The sequence below is a fragment of the Acanthochromis polyacanthus genome, chromosome 11, assembly GCF_021347895.1.
Source record: "Acanthochromis polyacanthus isolate Apoly-LR-REF ecotype Palm Island chromosome 11, KAUST_Apoly_ChrSc, whole genome shotgun sequence".
Taxonomy (NCBI): domain Eukaryota; kingdom Metazoa; phylum Chordata; class Actinopteri; family Pomacentridae; genus Acanthochromis; species Acanthochromis polyacanthus.
This window is the reverse complement of record NC_067123.1, coordinates 31,001,602-31,025,009: the sequence shown is the minus strand read 5'-3', so window position 1 is coordinate 31,025,009 and position 23,408 is coordinate 31,001,602. Positions and strand designations below refer to the sequence as shown.

The following is a 23,408-nucleotide window of genomic DNA, read 5'->3' as shown; positions in this document are numbered from 1 at the left end:
GTTCAATAACATTTGAACAGTAATGTTCAACAAAGACATCCGAGCCTCTGTCATGAGTCAAGAAGCTTTCACTACGTAACATGGGCATTTATGAAACTTCATAATCCAGTCCTCTCCCCTCTTTTCTCTCTCTGTTTGCTCACTGAACTGTCATTCTCTTAGGATGGAAACTTCACCAGAGCTGAGGTCTTGTCAAAGCCAGGAGCCAAGGCTGTCGGACATTCCTCCTTTGTCGATTTTGGTGAGAATGATGATGATTTGTCATTTGCTATGTTTACATGCGAGTGTGACGGATAACACAGGGATCAGTTTTAGCATTGGCATTTACAGTGGGTGCACCCTGTCCACAGTGTACCCTTCCTTTCACGCTATTTCGGCTGGGACAGGCTCCAATCCCTCTGCTACCCCCGCAGAATAAAGTGGATATAGAAAATGGGTAGATGTGGGTATTTGGACTGTCAAAACTATATATAACACAGAAAACCCCTAGAAATAGTCATGAGTGTACTAGGTCAGATTGTGCTCAAAAATGTCTTGTCCCATACAGCTGTATGTGTGTGGCAGATCCTTTCCTCTCCTAAGTCCTTTAAGCTCCCCCTGAATTTGAAGCTGTGTAGCTTCAAAGGCTCCCAAATAGGACTGTCTGGTCTTTGTGGCTTTGGTGGTTTCACTACTGCTCTCTCACTGCATAACTTTCTTTCCCTACACACACAAACCACAAATGTTCACCCCTTACCCAGCAGGCAATAATTTCACGTGTGCACAGAGTCCCAGACACACAGTCAAACAAAATACACTTTGATACACACTTACAATCCCACACAGAGCCAGATTTTTGTGAACATCTCATCCCCTTAAACAATCACGGCCAGTAGTATTCATTGTTCAGCTAAGCTTTACATTTATCCTCAGCAAATCTCTACTGGCTCTCTTATCTGTAGTCTACAGCCTGTGTACCAAAAAGTGGCCCCTGGTCATTTTGTCAGAGCTGCCACCTCAGCTGGGGGGGGGAATTGAATTGAAATACTTTTTCAATCAATAACAAAACATTTAGGTTAATGTTCCTCGTAGCTTTACTCAGCCATACTCATGCTAGTAAAGCAGAGCAGCGCAGTCATGCATGAAGTTGTGTCACAAACTATATGTACCGGTACGCCAGTACATCATAATCTTGTGTGTGTGTCCATCAGTTAATGCAGATAAATGCAGTTCAGACTTGTGCCGTGTTGAACATGATATGTGAATTTACCAGGTGCGACCTGGTAAGAATGTTGTCGTAACATATACGGAAAAATGACCTGGGTACTCATTCAGACATGAAGCCAGCATGCAGATGCTGTCAGATTAATGGAAAGGAGTGCATGTATTTTGGGCATTACCGGGCAAAAGTTCCATACTAACCTTTCAGAATATTGCAATTCAAGTAGTCCAAGAGATAGCTTGACTGCTTCACCTGCTGCTGTTTCCATTTTCAGGCTTTAGAAAGTCTGGCCCTTGAAGGAGGACTTTAGCCAATCACAAGCGGTTTTATGTCCAACTCTAATTGCATGTAATGTGTCAAATCACCAATGAATGTTTACTTTCAGCTTGAGGCACATGCTTGTATAGCGGGAGTAGAAAGGTGACAGGAAAGAGTTACAAAAGGAAGGATGTACATCTTAAAATTTTGGTATTTTATTTATTCAGTTACATTATTTTATTGCCTTTTCCAGATTTGTGCATTCCTGTCTTCATCAATATAACCTATCCAAATACCAACTGACTGAGAATATTGCAGCAAGCCTTCTCTGTAAATCAGTGACTCCCCATAACAACCAATTTAGCATATTTATACTGGTTATAATTGTACCCACTACCTCTAAGGCACACTTGGGACTGACCTCTGCTGACCTCTAATCTCCAACACACTAATCTGTTATGAGCTTCAATGCAGAATGAGATCCACTTGCAGAGCTATGTTTGTATTCCTAGATGGAGAATAAAAGGTAGCGGAGACGCAGCCGTTTGCATCAGGGCCTCAGCTCTGAAATGACCTTGTGGAGGAGATCAGACTCTGTTTCCTCTCCTTTGCACTCCTTCAAACTATCGTATTGTTTTATGTCACTTACTATTTGTGTATTGTGCCTGCTTTTATTTTACAGTATGCAATTTTTTTTATGATGGAATTGCTTGTCTTTTGCTCTTTCTTTTGCTCATGTCTTTGTAGAGCACTTTATAACAATGTGCTTTTGAGTGTGTTTTAAGTCCTGTACTTACTGCTCCTCTTTTGTCGAAAATTTCACATTAAATGTGGCTGTTAAAGCTGAGTGTACTGAATTCAGCACAGGTTATTTTAATTTACAAAAGAGACACAAATATTATCTCTGACAGTTCTGATTTAATTCACAAATGCCAACAATCTATTGATGCAACACCATTAGTTCAGAATTTTATATTAATTGAATAAAAAATGGACGCGCACCTCAGCACCCAGACGGTGGAGAGACCAACTTTGTGGTAGCTCATTTCCATTCGGGAAAGGTGAATTATTTGGTCAAACCTTCACGCTGCATCACCTACAATTTAATGCACTATATGTTGCAGGTAGGGGAAAACACTGTGTTTCATTTCAAAAGACTGGCTTGTACACCGTTTTGGATAATGATAGAGTTCCGATTAGTATCTTCGGTTAGATAGTCTTGCATCATACTGATAGTCTACAAGATTTTTATTTGTTTCATTTTCTCTCACAGTTTCACATTGTTGTACTGTTTTACACTTCCAAGAAGTCACTATATTTCCATTTTATACTTACTTGTTGCTACTGTATTTATTATGCACATATTATCATATTCTTTCTTGCGTCAGTGGTCTTTGAGAGGAGAAAAAAGCTGCACATTTTCTAACAGTGTTCCCTGTAATTCAACAGCAACAACACGGAGCCGCTTAAATATCTGCAGGGCAAACAAAGCTACATGTCCACTCATGTCATGTTTCTTTTTTCTTAGACTTTATGCCTGCGCCTTCATGCTGACTGCACATTTCTTTTGCTGTATTTATTCTGAACAACCAAACCAAAATAGGAAATGCGCAATTTTATGTTAATGAGCAGATATTTTCCCACTAGGCAATGCATATCCAATCAATTCACGATTTTATATTAGAAATTAGAACTATAGAAATTTGTCTGCATGAAAATGGTATTACTTTTATTACATCTGAAAAATGTTCTGCATTGTGGATTTTTTGTTTCATCATCGTTATTGTTTTCTTATGGCATTAAGATAAATTTCTTCCATTTTGCTTGTCTGACCTTATCATTCAGTTTTAGCTATGTGCTGTCATAGGCTGTGTAATGTTTAATGCATTTTTAATTAACTTTTGGGCTCATAAGGTGCTAATGCACATTCACACACACACACAAGTACCAGCATGCACACACAGCTTCAAACTGATAAACACATCCTTATTGGCAAGGCTAATCTGTAAATCTCATTGCAGATAGGGGTGTCCATTAAATATTTAGTGAACAAACTTACCTTTCCCAAATTATATGAGCAGGAACGGAAGTGAGAGAGAGAGAGATCTGGAGGCAGCCACATCTTTTCTTTTTGTTTAAATCTTAAGCTCATCTTGACAAAAACTTTTTCCATTTATTTAATATTTTCATCATATTTTTTCTTCCTCCTTCATCTTATAAAAGTCACTTCAAGACGTCACCCTCGTTAGCTGGGAAGTGAAGCCTTTGAGGGTCATACTTCTAGTAATCTGCCAGATTCCAGGAGAGGAGAGAAATGCCTTGCAGGATGTAATGCCTTTTTTTCAGTCTGTTTTTTGCGCTCAGCCCCTCCTCGGCTGTCGGTGTCTATCTTTATTTCTCTTGATCTACAATGCATCTCCTATCTGTGTGTTACTCACTCTCCGCGCTTGTTTTCCTTCTCCTCCTTCTATTCTTCATCTAAACGGCTTTAGGTGTCACTGGATCTTCAGATTACACTTTAAAGTGATACACTGTTGGAAGAAGACCAGTTATCTCTCCTTCTCTCTTTGGTGCTTCTCTTTTACTTGAGTGTTAAGTATTCAAAAAAGCTGTATTTTTCACTGCTCACTTTTCCTAATTGGTCTGTGTTTTACACTATATTAAACAATATTATATAGCACAGTATAAATACAAACACGTGGGATAAACGTAAGGCATGTGAACTGATGTATTTGCACGTGTATGTGGCTGTTCATGGATGCATGTCAAAATCTGTCCACATATTCATGTTTGTGTGCTGGCAGCCCTGTTTCCAGCAGAAGACTCTTAATAGATGCGCAGCATATGCCAGACAAAACAGGCCCATCTGCCTTATCAGTGAGGTAATTGCATTTTTCAAAGTGACAGCAACCAATGCATAATTCATCATTAGGTAAAGCACAACGAAGTCCCACAACCGAGTGTGTCAGCGAGCTTCACTGCAGGTAGAATGCAGGGAGGCAGCTCTGCGACCAGCTCACTAAGGTAGGGAGATTTTTCAGACAGCGAGACAGAAATGTGTTTGGAGGTGATATTTAAAAATGGGAAAGACTGTCATCATCGTGCGTGCGTGCGTGCGTGTCTGTGTGTGTGTGTGTGTGTGTGTGTGTGTGCCCGCATGGATGTGTAGGTAATTTAGCATGTTAACAGCCTATTTCTCTTGGCTCTGCCCTCAGGCATTCTTTCTCCACTCATTACATTGTGTTACATCCAACCTCTTATCCTTTCCCTCTTTTCTGTGTAATTCTCTCCTCAGCCACTGCATACCCTTCACACTTTTTCCTGCATTTTTTTTCCCTTTACAGGCTGACTTGTCATGTTTTTAACCAGTCTACTCTGCTTTCCGACTCACTTTGCTTTTTCAGTCTCACATTCTCCATCACTTCCCCTCTGTCTCAGACTCTTCAGAAATGCATATATCTTGTAAACGGTGGTAGTGGAGGACTGTTGGCTAGTTCAGATTAGAGTGGGTTGTGTAAGCAGTATCGCATAATACATTTCTGTGAAAGGTCCCTCCAGACCATATTAATGAAAATGCAGCAATGGGGAAAATAAAATGTCCTAATCAAGCACCATTCCTTGATATTCTTCGCATTTACAAGAATCCTAATCCTAATGCAAATGACTGAGTCTCCTGGGTTTTCCGTTACCAAGTTCAGATATTAATTTGCACACGTTAATATGCAATTTGATGCAAATTGCAAAATACATCTGACGCACAAGTGTCCTTCATTAAAGGTAAAATCCCAGAGTCCTATCTTATTTCAATATCTGCTGCACAGTAAATATGAGTACTACTCTAAATTATAAGTACCCACCCACAACATTCTGCACACTAATAAGAGCTTTTTTTATTGTATTTTACATTTTTATTGTGTTGCTTATGTTTAAAGTGTTGTGTGTGGAAAGAGAAATCCAAACTTTCCATTTTGTGTTCACATCCACCATTATAAGATAAAAGAGTTTTCAAACTGTGAGGCCCACCTCCCCTGGGGAAGCAGAGGAAAGATGAAGGTGGGGAGCGTGGAGGGAGAGATGTGAGACAAAGCTACCTGCATGAGGTCAAAGGTATGGGTAGCATGCTGATTAAAACAACGGGGAGTGAGTTATTCTATTTTGGCCTGTTCTCCACCACAGGCAACAACTAGAACTGTAGCAGTGCCAGTGACACAAATGGAAGCAGTTAATGGGTTGTGAGCCATTTACATTCAATTTCACTAATTTTACATCCGTTATCACTCAGTAAAATCTGAACACACACACACACACACACACACACACACACACACACACACACACACACACACACACACACACACACACACACACACTACACGTATTTTTAGAATTAGTAAGACTTACAGGCTTGGTTAGCAACTTTGTCTTGCAGCTAGAAGATCCCTGGTCCGCGTTCCCTGGATCTTTCTGCATGGCGTTTGCATGTTCTCCCTGAGCAGGTGTGGGATTTCTCCATGTATTCTGGCTTCTTCCCACAGTCCAAAAACATGCTAATCACCAATTAGGTAATTGTAAACTGTCCGTAGGTGTGAATGTAAGGGAAATTATGTGTCTCTATATGTAGCTCTGTGATAGACTAGTGACCCGTCCAGGTTGTCCCCTTCCTGTCCAACTAAGTCGGCTGGTATAGACTCCAGCCTTCTGAGATCCTAATGAAGATAAGGCATTGTATAGATAATGGATGGATGAGACTTACACTTCTGAGGATATCTCAGACATCAAACATTGATAAAATGTGTCTGTTTTCAAACAAAAGCATGTTTCTTTCAAATTGTAAACGAGAATTCAGTTTAGTTGTAAATTTCCTGAAACAGAGTTGGCCTCAAATTTTTTGTCAGTATCAAAGGAGCCTAAGAATGGTTGGCCGTAGGTAAACTGAAAACAGGAACTGCTAGAGACGGTAACAAATTGAAGAAATAACCTAAACCCTTGACCGTGACACTGAGCATATTCGGTGACTCTGTTATGTCAAGGGGGTTATTTTGTTGGTCTGATTTCCCTTTAGAGGGAGGGCTAACTGCAAATCAGTAGAAAGTTGCCCGGTGTCATAACCTTTATCCAGTGATGAAAAATTTCAATTTTGATGTCTTTTCCAGAATGGCAGTGCCACCATGAGGTGTCACTAAATAGTTTGATGGAAATAATGTAGATGCCCTCACAGTCACCAGATCTCAAGCCATTTGGGCACCTAAGAGAGATTTTAGACAGCATTGGGCAGCACTCTGCTCCTCCATGAACATTCAACCCGACAGTAAATTTCCAGAGACTTGGAGTGTCATTGTCAAGAAACACCGAAGTTGTCTGGCTTCACACGGTGGTCAAGCACTATCAAATGAAATCCAAATCAGTGTGGACACACAAGTGACATTCTGATTACATATTATGCATGCTGAGTCCAATGGTTTTCCAGACCACCTGATGAACGCTGTGTAGAAGTATACCAAAAGTAGAAATTTTTTTTGTAAGCATTTGTCTATTTCTTTTTAACCTTGTGACTTTGTTCTTGTATCACATCCATCATATCTCACGTCTTCAACACACACACTCGGCAGACATATTGCACACATATGGACGCTGACACACAAAGAAATCAAATTACTGGGTTTGTAATGACACACATGTTTCTGGTGGCGTCCTAGCATGTTTATTTGTGCAGATAGATCGTATGATTTGCATTGTATGTGCTATGTCTTATGAATGCGAGTCTTTCACAATACATCTCAACACATTCTTGGTATATCCCTTCCCAGTCTCTCTTATTCATGTTGTTGTCTTTGGTTGTTTTCTTCTCTGTTTTCTCTTCTTTTCTCTGACCTGTCCTTTCCAGATCTCTCATTTCCTCATCGTTTTCTCTGTTTCAACCCATATCTGCAGTTTCCTCCCTCTGCGACTCTCTCAGCCAATCTCTATCACACCACGCATCATCAGCGGGAGGCAGACATAAAAAGCAGGAGGGAGGGAGAGGAGGATGAATAAAGAGGAAGAAAGACAGACTGAGAAAGAGAATTTTTAAGATTGAGAGGGAAGTAATAGAAGGAGAGATAGAATGGCAGAGAGAAGAGCTAGAAGAGGAGGGCAAGAAACTGAAGGTAGGAGGGTGAAAGGAGACAAGTGAAGGAGAGTATAACAAAAGAGAGACAGATACATAGACAGATAAAAGAATGTATTCACGGAGGAAAGGGCAGGTAGGACAGAGGGAGGGAACGTGTGTGTGTGTGCTGGCAGGAAGCATTAGAGAGACAATGGCGAGTACAGCGTCTGTAGGAGTCTAAATTAGCACTCATTCTGTCTCATAATCTGTACCTGTGCCTTCATTGCTCTCAACAGCATCTCAGCACTTACATGTCTCTACCTCCACTTACACTGTAATACATGTCTACATACACTTATACTCTGCAGTTCAGCTTGTTTCAATTTTATCTACAGTATGCAGCTAATTACGAAGCACTGTCCAGATCTAAATGTTGTGCCATGGGACAAATTAATCACTTTTTAAAATACACTGCCAGCTCCAAAAAAAAAAAAAAAAAAGTCTGGCACTACTGTTTTGTTGGACCGCCCTTAGCTTTAATTATGGCACGCATTTATTATGGCATTGTTTGAATAAACTTTTGCATTGTCACAGCATTTATTTCTGTCCAGAGATGCCATAATTTTTCACCGAGATCTTATATTATGGGAGAGTCAGACCACTGTGCAAAGTCTTCTCCAGCACATCCCAAAGATTCTCAATGGGGCTAATGTTTGCACTCTGCGGAGGCCAATCCATGTGATGTCCCATGCTCACTGAAGCAGTCATTCATAATTTGAGTTGAGCTCAATGAATCCTGGCATTGTCGTCTTGGAATATGCCCATGCCATCTGGGAAGAACAAATCCTCTGATGGAATAACCTTGTCATTCAGTCTATTCAGGTAGTCAGTTGACCTCATTCTTTGGGCACATAACATTGCTGAACCTAGACCTGACTAATTGCAGCAACCCCAGTTCAGAGCACTGCCCCCACAGGCTTGTAGGGACTAGGCATGATGATTGCATCACTTCATCTGCCTCTCTTCTTATCCCGATGTGCCCATCACTTTGGAACAGGGTAAATCTGGACTCATCAGACCACATGACCTTCTTCCATTGCTCCAGAATCCAATCTTTATTCTATCTAGCAAATTGAAGCCTTTTTTTTCTGATTGCTCTTGCTGGTCAGTGGTTTTCTCACAGGTAAACAGCTATTTGGTTCCAGTCCCTTGAGTTCCATTTGCATTGTGTGTGTGGAAAATTGCTCTTACTTTCATGATTGAACATTGTTGTACTGTTGTCTTTTTTTTACGATTTGATTTCACCAAATGTTTTAAGTGCTTGTGAATCACAATCATTCAGGATTTATTTCCCACCACATTTCTTCTTTGAAGATGATAGTTCACCACTATCCTTCTAGTTATTACTCCGCCAAGGAACAGCGGAGTTATGTGACGATGGGCGTACGTTTGTCTGTGAATATGTGACTGTCTGTCCGTGTTCAACATTACTGAAAAATGGACAAACGGATTTGGATGAAATTTTTTCGGGAAGGTCAGAAATGACACAAGGACCAAGTGATTAGATTTTGGCAGTGATGCAGCTTATAGTCTGGATCCACGGCTTTGTAAAGGATTTCCCATTGCGAGATATAGCTGCCGGCACGGCGTCGCAGTAACCTTGACATGAACACTGTGTCAGTTACACGCTGACGATCACATTATTGCGATCCTACTACAAATTGACTGTGATTTATCAGTTGGAAATCTTACAAGGAACAAACGATTGAACTGGAGGGTGTTTCTGAGTCCCATCAATTCCTGCCGTCCGCTATGTATATAGGTCATGCATTGTAGCAAGCCCCCAGCTAGACAATGGTGAAGCTACTGATGTTTCACAAAGCCTATATTTACGTTCAGCCGTCAGCCATATTTTGAACACAAATTCACCTTTCTGTCCTTCACTCCTTTCTTCAGGAAACACCGTAAGAGCTTGGAAGGTGCTTATAAGTTTATGCGCATCCTTTGCTAGACAGCAACAGCGTGGAATCCTTTTCTTTCATTTTTATGTGAATTTTCGGACTTTTCGGCAGCGTCTTCGTCATGTCAAGAAATCTCTTTTTAGAAAAACACTTCCTTTGCCACTAGAATGGTGACAAAATAAAAGCCTGTAACATTAAAAATATGCCTTCAAAATAAAGCATGGAGGGAACGATAATTTTAACACTAGCAAAATAAAGACTTGCCAAAAATGATGAACTGATCAACAGACCTTTATAAGAGTAATTTACACACAATTTTATATCCATACATAACATGCACATGAAAATATTATAATAGAAAAGAAAGAGCTAGAAAACAAAGCAGCACATTTTCTCTTGGGTCAATCCTACATTGTTGCTTCTTCGTCTGATGTTGTGCTTCTGTTTCTGTCAGATGGTGATGGCTACCAGGACCACCTCCTCCCTGCATGTTTGGATGAAAGCTGTCAACACAGTGCCATCTACCTAGCCAAGTCAGGCTCAAAAGAGGTACACACGCAACCTCGCTAACAGCTGTGTTTGAAGTTATTGTAATGCATTATCTTGATGTGTTACTCAATAAACCAATCTTCTTTGAGCTGCCATTTACAACACTGTGCTCCACTCTGCTCCTTGGCCTTACCTTCTTCTCAAAACTGCAATACTTTTGAATGCTTAATACTTTGTGACATTTCTTTTTTTTTTTCTTCTGATTTGTACAACCTTTCTCTGCTTTGTTGTTTTGGGTTTTTTTGCACTTTCACAGAAGGCATTAAACAGACTTTATTGACCTAGCTGTATATTGTATATGCCGTATGAAGTTCCAATACAGCATCTCACTAAAAGCATAAACTGAAAATGTACATGGGGCTCTCGTATTCTTTCTTAACAAGGTTGTTTTAACTCTCTAAACACCAGACAGGTTCTGTGAGTTTTTTGCTCCTGTCCCATTTTTTTTCTCATTGTGACCTCATTTTGGACCTCTATGGCAACAGTATAAGCCTGGTCAGACACAGAGAGAGCTCAGACGTGAGTTATGTGCTGTGCAACAAAGTCATACCAGTAATCTTTGATTATTTTTATTTACAAAAATGGGAAAGCTTGGAATTGCAGGTGTGACCAATGCAGATAAAATGATGTCTCTACAGAAGAGAGATATTTACTATTCAGCTATGTTGGCTTTATTTTATTGATCAGGTGTGTTTTATTTTTCACTCAATCTCTCATGCTGTTTTATGTATTTATCTTTTCTTTGTATTTATGCCTTTTTGCCTTTCCTTTTCCAGAATTCTACCTTTGTGTCTGCTGCTGCAAATTTAAATATAAGGGACATTTAAATTTACTTCATTTGTTCAACTGAAGACTGTAAGCAGTACCCAATTGCAGAAGGCATGACAATTTTTATTTACTTTAAAGTTATTATTTATTTTAAAGAACAGTGGAGAGAGACAGGAAACGTGAGTAGAAGAGTGGGGGAATGATATGTGTATTAGGGACTGTATCAGGGACTATAGCCTTGTTTATGGGTCGCCAGCTCAACCAGTTGAGCTACCGGGGCCCAAGCGTAACAATTTTTGATAGTAAATTGGAAACAAGTAAACATTTGAAGGTCCAAGGAAACGATCAGTCCAGGAGCCGTTTGTCAATGGATTAGTAAGTGGAACAGAAAATTTATCTGAAACTATTTTAAGAATTAACTAATCGCCACCTTGAGCAAAGAAAACCAAAAATCAATGCTGATAAAAGAAGAGACAATGAACTGTGGTCTTCTTTGTCACATGTAATTGACCCAGCCATTGTCACGAAATTCTTCCCTTAAAGTTTTTGGTGCATTTTGAAACACATTTTACCAGTGCTTTAAAGGAAGATAGTGACCAAGAGAGATTATAAGCAGACTATTTCAAACATTTTGACATATGAATAATTCAGTCTGAACCTCACCTCACCAATCACTCTACTGCATAGCAGAGCACAGCACTGTTTCCCCAAACAATGGCTGTCTATTCCAGGAAAGTATTAGCCTTGTGGCTCACTGCAGGAGGCTCTCGCTCAGAAAGACATCAGAGCTGATGGGGCGAATGTCACTTTGTCTGCTGAGCAATGCACGACTGAAGTAACGGATATGCACACAGACACATGCAATCCCATCCAATGCAAAAACGAATATGTGGTCATGGACATGTTCACACAGAGTTGTTCTTACACTCGTGAACACGTACCATCCTCACCACCACCACCTACGTACCTTCTTGTGTGATTCTTTTCAGTTGCACCCTACCCGTTGGCAGGAGGCCTCACTCCTTTTTCTTCCTTCCTGTGCCACCAGAGGACTAGCTTCCATTTTTTCCAGTCCAAAATAGAAATATTACAAGCTTATCTGCATGTCCACCCCCACACACACGTGTGCACACAAAAGGCACACATGCGTAGACGCACAGATGTGCACTCCCTGTGGACATGCCTTCTTTTGTCTGCCTGTCAGCAACAAAAAAAAACATTGTTGAAGTGAGAAGTGGAAGGAACAGTGCTAAAGGAAGGGGAGGGAAGACATAGAAGAGGACTTATCTGCACCGATGGGTGAAGTGAACACATGTTGTGTTCTATGTTCCTATGTCTTCTTCTATGTCATTCAGAGGCAGTCATCACTGTCAAATAAAGAGACAGCTGAGATAGAGGGCTGGTTGGAGTGAAAATGAGTCTTGTTAAGCTTCCACAGTTCTTAGCAAAAGTCTGGGCACCTCCAGGAAATTGCATATTCGTCTGTTTTCTGAAGTTTAAGCCAGTAAGTTAAATACCTACAGCAGTCATACATTATAATGAGCCTTTCTGTGAATTCCACTGCACTGTTACTTCCTATTTCATAAGTTTTAAAATAGAAAAAGTTACAAGTAATTGTGGCATGTGTGGAAGCATGAGCACTCTTCTACTTCTGGTATTTCTTAACCATGTTAGATATGATTTGACTCTTTACAGCTTGCCAAGCAGGTGTAGATTTGTCATCAAGAATAGGCTGATAAATTCTCTGACTCCTCAAACGTTGTAGTATTACCCAAAGACAGTATGCTCCTCTAAGAAATCGACTGAGGATCTGAAAATACAGGAACTGATGCCAACAAAGCAGCGAATGGCTATAAAAAGATATCAAAATGCCTCTAGCTTCCGTCAGTTTCCACTGTCTGAAATTTCATGAAGAAATGGCAGTTATGGAAAGCTTTGGAAGTGAAGCCAAGATTTGAAAGAACAAGAAACTTGCATGTCTATTACACAAAAAGGCACCACAAAACTCCTATATGACTACACTGTTTGACTAGGCAGCATTGATGCAAACAGCATCTACATAAAAGAGTTATCTGAAGGAAAACTTGCAATCTCTTTACTGAAGTCAACATCTGAACTATACAAAATAGTAATATGAATCTGGATAGCCCTAACTCTGACAATGATGACTATAATTCTATTGATGAATCTATCAACTATTTTACTATTTTTTTCAATCATCTAAGTAATTAAAAAATTTTCTCCACAAATAAAGAAAATGCCCTTTTTTCAGTTTAAATTTGAAATTCCAACATCCAACCTTTATCTATACACCACCTAATCCTCCTTAGGGTCATTCACACCTACAGACAATTTAGAATCATCAATTAACCTCAGCATGTTTTCGGACTGTGGAAGGAAGCCGGAGTACCCAGAGAAAACCCCTGCATGCACAGGGAGAACATGCAAACTCCATGCAGAAAGATCCCGGGAAGGTGGGGACGGGAACTGGGGAATCCTCTAGCTGCAAGGCGAAAATGGAAACCAACAAGCCACTGTGCATCCTCAAAAAAGGAGTGCCTATTTAAGTCAGTCGTGGAAGTTTATATCAGATGATCTAACAAAGTAAAAAAAAAAAAAAGTTAGATTTTGTAATAAAGTGGTATGTATTTTACAAGCACAGACTAAGTAATGAAACTAATTTTCTCCTTGTTATTTATTTGTCTGACTTTGATTGTTGATTTAACCTTTTCAAAAAATATTGCCAAATTCACAGCCCAGCTCCTGTGTGTGGTGAGTTGTTTGGTGCAAAATTGCAAATAGAAAATCTGATTTTAGCAGCTTGGTCAACTACTGGTCAAGCTGTAGTCATCATGAAGTACATTCCAGTCACTGTTTCATACTTGCCCTGTTGTCTGACAACAGAAACTGGAAAATATGTACATGAGAACAGCTTTATTGGGAATTCAACTGTATAAAATTATTGTTGTCATAAAACCAAAATCTGACTTGGAATATGATGCCTGCCTGCCATGATTGGAGAGGCTTCTCGTCAGTCAAAGCAGGCAGGTATCATAGATGAAGATCTTCTGCACTTTGGTCAGTCAACTAATTTGGTTAAGCTGTGTTTTGCTCGTAGCTAATTAGATAGTCAGATTTCAACAGTCACATAGATTTGCTTGTTTCAAGATGAATCAGTCTCTTGAATTTTCTATTTTCAGTCCTGTTCGTGAACCGTTCAGTCTTTGAATTCCTTGTACAAGTCGGCTGTTGAAATGTATACATATTTTCCAGACAGAATTTTTTTCTGTATTTGTGTGGGCTTTCCCTGTTGCTTACTTTAGTGTAGGGCTGAGTGTAGCTGTCCCCTGGCCCGAACACAAAGCAGACGAATTCCGAGGGGTGCAAATGTTCCTTTTTTTTTTAATTTCGGCACCGTGAAACTAAAACAAGCAAAAGATACATTACATTACGATGCGTATTTAAAAACATACAGTTTACATACCTCACTCTGTCGACCAAGGGTGCTGAACTAAGCTCAGCGGCAACGTTTAAAATCTATCAAAGCGTAAGCTAACAACACAACAAAGAAAGAAACTTGATCCAGGGGCGGCATGGCTCAGTGGGTAGAGTGGTCGGTTCTGGAAGGTTGCCGGTTCGATCCTCGGCCCGTCGAGGTGTCCCTGAGCAAGACACCTAACCCCTAATTGCTCCTGATGGGTTGTGGTTAGTGCCTTGCATGGCAGCTTCCGCCATCAGTGTGTGAATGTGTGTGAATGGGTGAATGTGACGTATCATGCAAAGCGCTTTGGATAAAAGCGCTATATAAATACAACCATTTACCATTTTACCATTTAGCAACACCGTGCCAACTTATAACTGAAAGAATGAAACAGAAAAAATGCCGGAGCTCAAACATACCATGCTGATCCATGAATTGAAGCAAATGACAGCACAACGGTGCGCCGCTTAAATCAGTCCCCAATCAACACGGCTTCGGGGGCGGAACCAAACAAAAATACCCAGCACAGGTAACAACAACGACAGTCTAAAGGGGGGCCAGTTACACTCCCACCAAACATGTCATGATGAATGAAAAACTGCAGCGAATCATACATGTTTCTTAGCCACAAATAATTCTACAATTCTACAATTTCCTTTAGCAGACGCATTTGTCCAAAGCGACACATCGGTAACCTTTGACCTTTCAAATTTTCTCCATTTATCAACAATGAAACCAGTATGTCTGATGCAAGCGTATCCCCTGAAAGCAATAATTAGTCGCTCTCAAGGAGAAGGCTTGAGCTAAGAAGGCTACCTCCTTGGGGAAGGCTTGCTGCTAGACAAGCCTAAAGACTGCCTCAGCAGCCCTCCTCCGCTTCTCCACAGTGACCAAGTCACCTCGTTCCCTTGTCTTTAACCTCCAAATTCTTGCTACAGTCTTAACGAGCCGTGTCCAGGTAGAAAACCGATTCACCCGACTTAAAACGTCCTGCTGTTCATTAATTTGAGTTGTAAATGCTTGAACTGACCGTACCTCAGGATCACCGACGAGCAACTCACTGGAGGGGTTAGGTGCTGGAATGACCTCTCGCTCCCATAGAAAATGGGGCTCTGAGAACCAGTTGGTTGAGGACAGGTCTGAGATGGAAAGACCTCTAGAGGTGTGATCAGCAGGGTTTTGTGCTGTGTCGACGTAGTGCCACTGACTTAGGTCTGTGCTCTCCCTTATCAGTTGAACACGATTAGTTACAAACACATGAAACCTGCGTGCTTCATTGTTGATGTAACCTAACACTACCTGTGAGTCCGTCGAAAAGAATTCCTCATCGATCTTCATCTCCAGTTCTGACCTTAACATGACACTCACTCTGGCAGCGATGACAGCGGCTGAAAGCTTCAACCTTGGAATACTCGTGATCTTTGTGGGTGCCACCCTTGCTTTAGCCATTACCAAACTGCAGTGGACTTCCTCCTTGTCATTCACATATCTGATGTAGGAACATGCGCCATAACCGGTATTACTGGCATCCGAGAAATGGTGTAGTTCCACTCTAATGATGGTGCCAAATTGCAGGGATGGTAACATCTGGGAATGGTAATTTCCTTCAACCTCTGGAGGCCATTCTTCCACTCCTCCCACCATGCATGCAGGCACTTGGGAACTGGATCATCCCATCCAGTGCTCCTACGAGACATCTCCTGCAAAATACATTTCCCAATTAAGATGAACGGAACCACGAAACCAAGGGGGTCATAGAGGGAGGCAACGACTGAGAGGAGACCACGACGAGTTGGAGGGTGCTCCTTTGCACTGATGTTAAAACCAAAAGTATCGTTCGCCACTGACCACTGGATATCAAGAATGTGCCCCTCTGGTGTTAGATTGGGGTTAAGGCCAAAAGCATCAGTTGTGACTGCTCTTTCAGTGGGGGCTATGCTGGAGACGACTTCCTTCTGGTTTGAGTTGAATTTATGCAACCGGAACCTTCCCTCTTGCAGAGCTCCTGAGCTTCAACAATTAGCTCCTTTGCCTCTTTAACTGTTGGGACGCTAATCAGCCCATCATCCGCATAGAAGCTCCTTTCAATGAAGGCTGGGGCTGCCGGGAAGTTAGTCTTTTGTTGTTGAGCCAGATACTTCAGACCGAAGTTGGCGCACCCAGGGGAAGAGCTAGCCCCAAAGAGCTGGACAGTCATCCTGTACTCCCTTGGTTCTGTTTCCAGCTGTCCACCCTCCCACCAGAGAAACCGTAGGTAGTTGCGAGCTTCCGGTGTAACATGGAATTGGTGGAACATTTTCTCGAGGTCACAAACCACAGCCACTGACTCCTTTCTAAAAAGAAAAAGGACTCCCACCAATGAATTAATCACTTTGCCGAAACTTTGCCGAACAATCGAAAACCACTCGCAATTTGCTTGGCTTCCTGGGATGATAAACGCCATGATGCGGGATGTACCACACAGTCTCTGCATCAGTTGCTGGGGGGGCTGGCTCAGCATCACCTCTCTGAAATATCTCCTCCATGAAGGCCAGGTAATGTTCATGATACTGCCTATTTGCCTTTAACGTCCCTTTCAAATTGCAGGCGTACAGTGACCAGCCTCTTGTTATTCGGCAAAGGCGGTGGTTTGTTGCCTTTAAAGGGGAGGGCCATTTCATAATGTCCATCTGTCTTCTGCCTGATGGTGTTACTCATCAGGTGTATAAAATGAACATCGTCTTGGGACACCAGCTTGTCTCCATAGCTCTTTTTATTAAAGTCCAATTCTAGGACCTTCAACACATCAGCAGCTGGTGGTAACGGCACTTCGTTCACTGACACTCGATGTACATGGCTCTGGCTTCCTTGTCTGTCAAGATGGGGGTTTGCTGAGCCAATGATGCTCCAGCCCAGCACCGTTCTTTGAGCAAAAGGTTCACTTTCACAACCTGTTATGACCTCCAAAGGAACAAGAGCTGATGGGCAATCATAACCAATCAACAGGCCCACCTCGCAGTCCTGAAGCGGTGGTGAGTCATGTGTCAGATGTCTCAAATGTGACCATTGAAGTGCTGTACTCCTCGTGGGAATGTGAGATTTATCAATCAGGATGAAATCTTGTGTGTAGGCCTGCTGTATTTGGACTTTATGGTCAGAATGGAAACCCCTTACTTGTAAATCTCTGGCTGTTTTGCTTGTTATCAGAGTGTTAACAGCTGTCATTGTGCTGAGTTTGAGCTGCACTGACTGGGTGTTGATGTCTAACTCAGCAGCTAACTCTTCCAAAATAAAAGTTGAGTCGCTCTGCATATCCAGTAAGGCGTAGGTGAGGATCTCTCATCGAGGTTCTGCCTTTGATGACACAAACACTGGAACGATGCTTGAAGTAGAATAAGTATGTTGTGTCAATGTATGGGTCAACACCTTGTGGATTTCTGTTGATATTGCAGGATTGTTGCTTGTTTCCCCAGGGCCTTTGTTTTTTGCTAAGTGTAAGCAGGTTGGATGGCGTCGACTACATATATTGCAGGTGTGCCACCACTTGCAGTCCTTGGTAATGTGCCCCTTTCTTAGACATCCAAAACAAAGATGATTCTCATAAATGAAGGTTCTCTTCTCGTCCATGGTCTTCTCATTAAAAACTGCGCATTTTACGACACTGTGTGTTTCATTTTTACATACCAGACAAGGTGGCTTTGGCCTCGTGATCTCTGCTGTTATGGTAGATTGTCTTGTTCGAACATTGGTCTTAAATGACTTGGCCTTCCTTGGAACCCTCCCTTCCATAGCCTTAAAGTTCATCAGAAGAGGTGAGGCGATGGGATTACAAGCTATCCGGGCCTCCTTTTGCATAAACTCTGTAGAGCAGGTGAAACTCGGATAATCTCCCGACTTATCCAGTTCTTCCACCACATTCTGATTCCATCTACGCACCAACCACTCAGGCAGTTTTTTAAGGAGCTTCTGATTTTCTTCACAGTCATCCAAAATTGATAAACCTTTAACATGAGGCATAGCCTCCATGCATCCAGGGAAGCAGAAAGGAGGGATAGAGAGTGAAGAGGGGAGTGATGTATGTGTATATGTATATGTGTGTATATGTGTATATGTATATATGTATACAGGCAAAGACATGATGGATGTCTTTGGGTGTACATGGAAATCCCGCTTAGAAGAAACTTGACTATCTTTAATTCATCTCCAAACAGCAGTTCATTCTTTCCTTCTTGCTATCTCAACCACATCTCTATTTCTCCAAAGGCTACAGGTGTTTAGTTCACCATATTGGAAGAAACCACAGGGAGTTCCAACAGTCTCTTTGCTTCATTCTCTGTCCTTACAGACACACATTGACCACATTCATCACACTTTGGATGTTCCATTCCAACACAATGAGATATAACTGCACTGAACAATCTAATTGTGTGACACCATTGTCAAACAAATTATAGCAAAGATAATGTAATGAAGAATCGGATTAATATTGGATGTACAGAAAAACATACTGAACATCAAAGCAAACTTGATCATGTCCACTTGACTACAGCAAAATTATTGTTGTAATAAAGCTGAACTGTATTGTTAACTAACCAGAGGTGGGTAGAGTAGCCAAAAAATTGTACTCAAGTAAGAGTAAGGTTACTTTAAAATAATATCACTCAAGTAGAAGTAAAAAGTAGTCATACAAAAAATTAGTCAAGCAAGAGTAAAAACAATATTTGGTGAAAAGACTACTCAAGTACTGAGTAACTGTTTGATTGTAATGCCTGATTTATTTTTTAGAAATGATGTGATCAGACAGACATAAATCTAAAATAGTATGCAAATTCTGGTATTTCCAAACAATAAAATAAAAAAATCGCAAAAAAAACAATATCTTTACAAAATGACAAATTAAGTCACAAGAAACACGGTTAAGCCCAACGGTGAAGTTATTGTACTGCTCATCCAAAGGTCAGAGGTTTAAACCCCCGATGCGGCCACTGTTGGGCCCTTGAGCAAGGCCCTTAATCCCTCGTGCTCCAAGGGCACTATACCATGGCTGGAAGTAAAAGTAAAAAGTATGGCAGAGGAAAACTACTCTCAGAAGTACATTTTTTTTCAAAAAGTTACTCAAGTAAATGTAACAGAGTAAATGTAGCTTGTACCCACCTCTGTAACTGACATGTCATCGTCCTTGATGTAATGGCTTTATAAATGGATTTTCTAATCATAACAATAACTTAGTCACACTTGCAGAAATTACATAAAATTCACAGACCAAAATGAACATTGTATTTCTGGAAAATTTTTAGATTTGAATTGCATTACAAACAGACCGAATTATCAGATATTCATGTTTGTTTTGTTGTAAGAGTCGAGTATAGGATTTATCTGGCATAATTTTACAAGAGAAGATATCTGTAGTTCCTGTGATGTAATGATCCAACAGAGGTGAACGGAGGAACAAGCTGAACCACTGTACCATACAAATAGTAGAAGGGGGCAGAATGGTGACTGAGATTATTAGCCAATGGCAAACTTAACCCTCGCTACCCTAAAAACGCTCTGGAGCGTTATCTTGTTGCGCCGCTGTAATAAAAACAAAGCAGGAAAATGAAGTGTCGAGGAGGCTCCATTTGTGCTGAAAGTACAGATTTTGAACTTTCTACCAGTTTTTGAATCATTTTGATTGTCCAAGTAAAACCAGAGATATGATCAATAACTAACGCCACATTTTTTACCGAACTTCACCGGAGCGTATTTCCAGTGTCTTTTATGCACGGCGAAACTTTGAACTTTGGACTTAGCGGAGAGTTCTCTCTGCTGAAAGCCTGGCTAGAAACACAGGCCCTTGGAGTGATGCTTGGTGTAGGAAGGAAAATGTGGACCAGATTTTCACAAACCTGGCGTTCTCTGGAGTAAATACGCGAACTGGATTTCCCCAAAGGTGACTGAGAAACTTGGAGCTGGGTGACAGAGACGCTCTGACGGGGAGTGGCCGCACAGACATGCCCCCAGTCTCTGTGTTCATAGTAAGAGAGTGGAATATTCTAGAAATACACAGAGGAGAGATGGCCAAAGTGTGTATTTGGAACTTTCTATCATTTTTTTTGTTTGTTTGTTTTTTTAGTCAGGGGATAGTTGTAACGCTTTGGGAGAGGAGCACGTCCTTCACTGGCTTTGGCCACTGATCACTCTCTCTGCTAGACACCAAAGATGCACAGAAAATGAAGATTTTGTTTCAGATGTAATATATTACTACTAGTACTACTACTAATAATAATAATAATAAAAAAATAATTATAATGAAAATAAAATAATAATAATAAAACAACAACACCAGTAATGATATTCATAATGAACATTCTAGCAATGGAGAACACCAGGACTCTGGATTCTGCCTATGGTCCTAAAGACTGTTTCTATTGTTTTTGTCATTGTAGAGATTGTGGTGCACAGAAAAAGCTTTTTGAAATGGTACAAATTCATTTATGTAAAATTTTATTGTGACTCCTCATGATTTTGTAAATAGTTGTGCAAAAACGCCTAAAACAATTCCTGCATTTTAGTGCAAATAGTGGTATATAACTGTGTTAACTTTTAAATTTGTACATTATTTGATGACAAACAATTTATATTTAAAAGGATTCATTACACATGTTTATGGTGTCCACAGCAAAAAAAAATCTAACTTTTTTCTACTCGGACTTTGTATTTTTTCTGCAGTTTTAGGTCAAGTGTGTTCATACATTATATCAAAATGTATAAATAATTATAGAATCACACAGGTGAGGTTGTGCTGAAAAAAAGATACCAAGCAAAGCAAGATCAACAGCTTTTAAGGTGAAATATAGAGGTAAAATCTGAATTAGTCAAAAACGGACCTCTTCCTCCCTAACCCTCAGGTTTTAAGTGGTGATTGCCAACAGTAGTCCGAGGATCGACAAAAACCATGGGCCAAGTGACAGGATATTGGTACATGTGCTGGAACAAGTTTTATCCACAGTGCCTCTAAAGTGTAACTTACTGGATGTAAAAGATATTGCAGGTTTTCTTACATATGTGTTTGTAAAGTTTACATTGTTTTCTCCACCAAATAATGAAATGTTACAGTAAATGGGGTTAAGATTACTTTGTGCAGAATTATTAAGTAGTCTAAATATTTTTTGGTCAGCGAAATATTTGAGTTAGCATAAAAATAATAATGCAGCATCTGAAACATCTCTTGCTGCAGACAAGAAAAACCTCAAAGTAATCAAAGGAATTATTTTAGCTTAATAAGGTTATGAGTAGAATTTCAGTAGGTGGAATCAAATACAAGTTAGGGACCAAAATGTGAACAATAAACAACTGAGTCAACTGGACTTAGTTACTAAACATTTATTTACTAACAGCAACAAGACAACAACACCTAACTATGATTAATGACGTCTATCAACTAAGAGCACAACAATACACATACAGACCTGATCAAAATCTTAAGACCAGTTGAAAAATTGCAATAATATGCATTTTGCACATTTGGATCTTAATGAGGTTTTAAGTAGAGCTACAATATGCAAAAGCAAGAAGGGGGAGTGAGACAAAAAACATTTGGAACTTGTAATTAAAAAAATAAATAATTAATTTTATTGCCATCAATTTGGTTCCTTGGAGGCTTGGTGGCACTTGGGGGTTTTGAGCCAGTATGTTGCTAAGACAGGTCCAATACACAGCTTGGAGGTCTGTATTGGGGAAATCCTTTAAAGTCAACTGTCGACCTCGCTTCCTGCTGACTCAGTGATATTGCGCCCTCATGCCAGACTGTCCCACATGTGGCGTGGTGTCCTGGTGTCCCTCTTGCTCCACTGATCAAAAGGGAAGCCCGTCTCCATCCTGTGGCTGCAGAGGTGCTAGGACTCCAGGGCTATAGGTGGGGGAATAAACAAAACCCTGTCCTAGTTCTGTTTCACTGTCGATAGTGGCTGGTGGATCCTACAATATGTTGCTAATGTCTTGTTGTCATATTACAAAGAGGGTATGTTTAAGGTGCTGTAGAGTCATTACCATAGCAGGGTTCTCGCCAGGATTTTTTTTCAGCGTAACGGCAGGTTCTCCTGCATGCGCGCGCGCGCAATAGACGGGAACACGCATGCGCGTATGCGCAGTAGAGGGGAACGGGTCAATTGACAGGAAAGTACGGCTGAGGTGGGGAGACATAAATTAACCTAGATAGGCACCCAATTCATAAAAACAAACACACACGGCGTTATCTGTCAAAATAACAGCGCAGCGGCCCTAATCACAGTCTTAACCCTTCCTGTTCGGTCCCCGACCGTGGTCAGGAAGCCCGGGGTTAACCCCCTTCACTTCCTCAGCAGCCGTAGAGGCAAAGACACAGGAGCCCAGCCGTATCGAAGAACACTGCAGCCTTTATTGTCTATCAACAATGGCTGAACCGCACAGTACGACCAACCCAGCAACTACACACTTTCTCTCCTCCTCCAACTGCACCGACTGCCCGTCTGTCTCACTCGCTCTCCCCCTCCCTCCCCCTCCCCCTCCCTCCCACACACACACGCTGCTCTCTCTCCCACTCTCATGACGGAGCCACACACTCTCCTAACAACAGCGTAATCTTTGAAATGCGCTGGCGTAGCGGCCCTAGTCACAGCGTAATCTTTTAAACTGAGCGTAACGGGCTATTAAGACTGCGTAACAGCCCGTTAGACAGCGTAACGGCCCGTTACGCTGAAATGCGCTGGCGAGAACCCTGCATAGTGAGTTGGAGCTTTTTAGGGGAGGAACAAACAGCTTAGGCATACACTGAGCAGAGTTCTTAAGAATGTTGATGCTTATCAGTATTTCTGTTTTGATGAAAGCAAACACTAAGACAGTGTAAGGGCGGTCGGCATGAGCCAGACAGGTTCCTTCCAGTCCTCCCAGTCAGCCAGTCAGTCAGTAAGTAGTCAAAGAGGTGACACTGGCAGCAGGAAGCAGGGTCCCCTCCTTGCCCAGCTGACACAAAGACATATGGTCTCACTCCATCTGCGGCTCTGACTCTGACAGCCTTTTCCACAGACAAATTGTAACCTTTGATTCCATACACACACACACACACACACACATATATATATATACCGTATTTTCACGACTATA

At 41.1% G+C, this 23,408-nt stretch overlaps 1 protein-coding gene across 1 annotated transcript in view; it reads left to right on the top strand.

The window, feature by feature from the left end:
• The window catches only part of itfg1 (integrin alpha FG-GAP repeat containing 1), a 352,137-nt gene that overhangs the window by 97,642 nt on the left and 231,087 nt on the right, over positions 1–23,408 (top strand). Inside the window, exons 8-9 of the mRNA XM_051955816.1 lie at positions 163–241; positions 9,963–10,057. Coding sequence (XP_051811776.1) covers positions 163–241; positions 9,963–10,057 — 174 coding nt within the window. The remainder of the gene's footprint in view (positions 1–162; positions 242–9,962; positions 10,058–23,408) is intronic.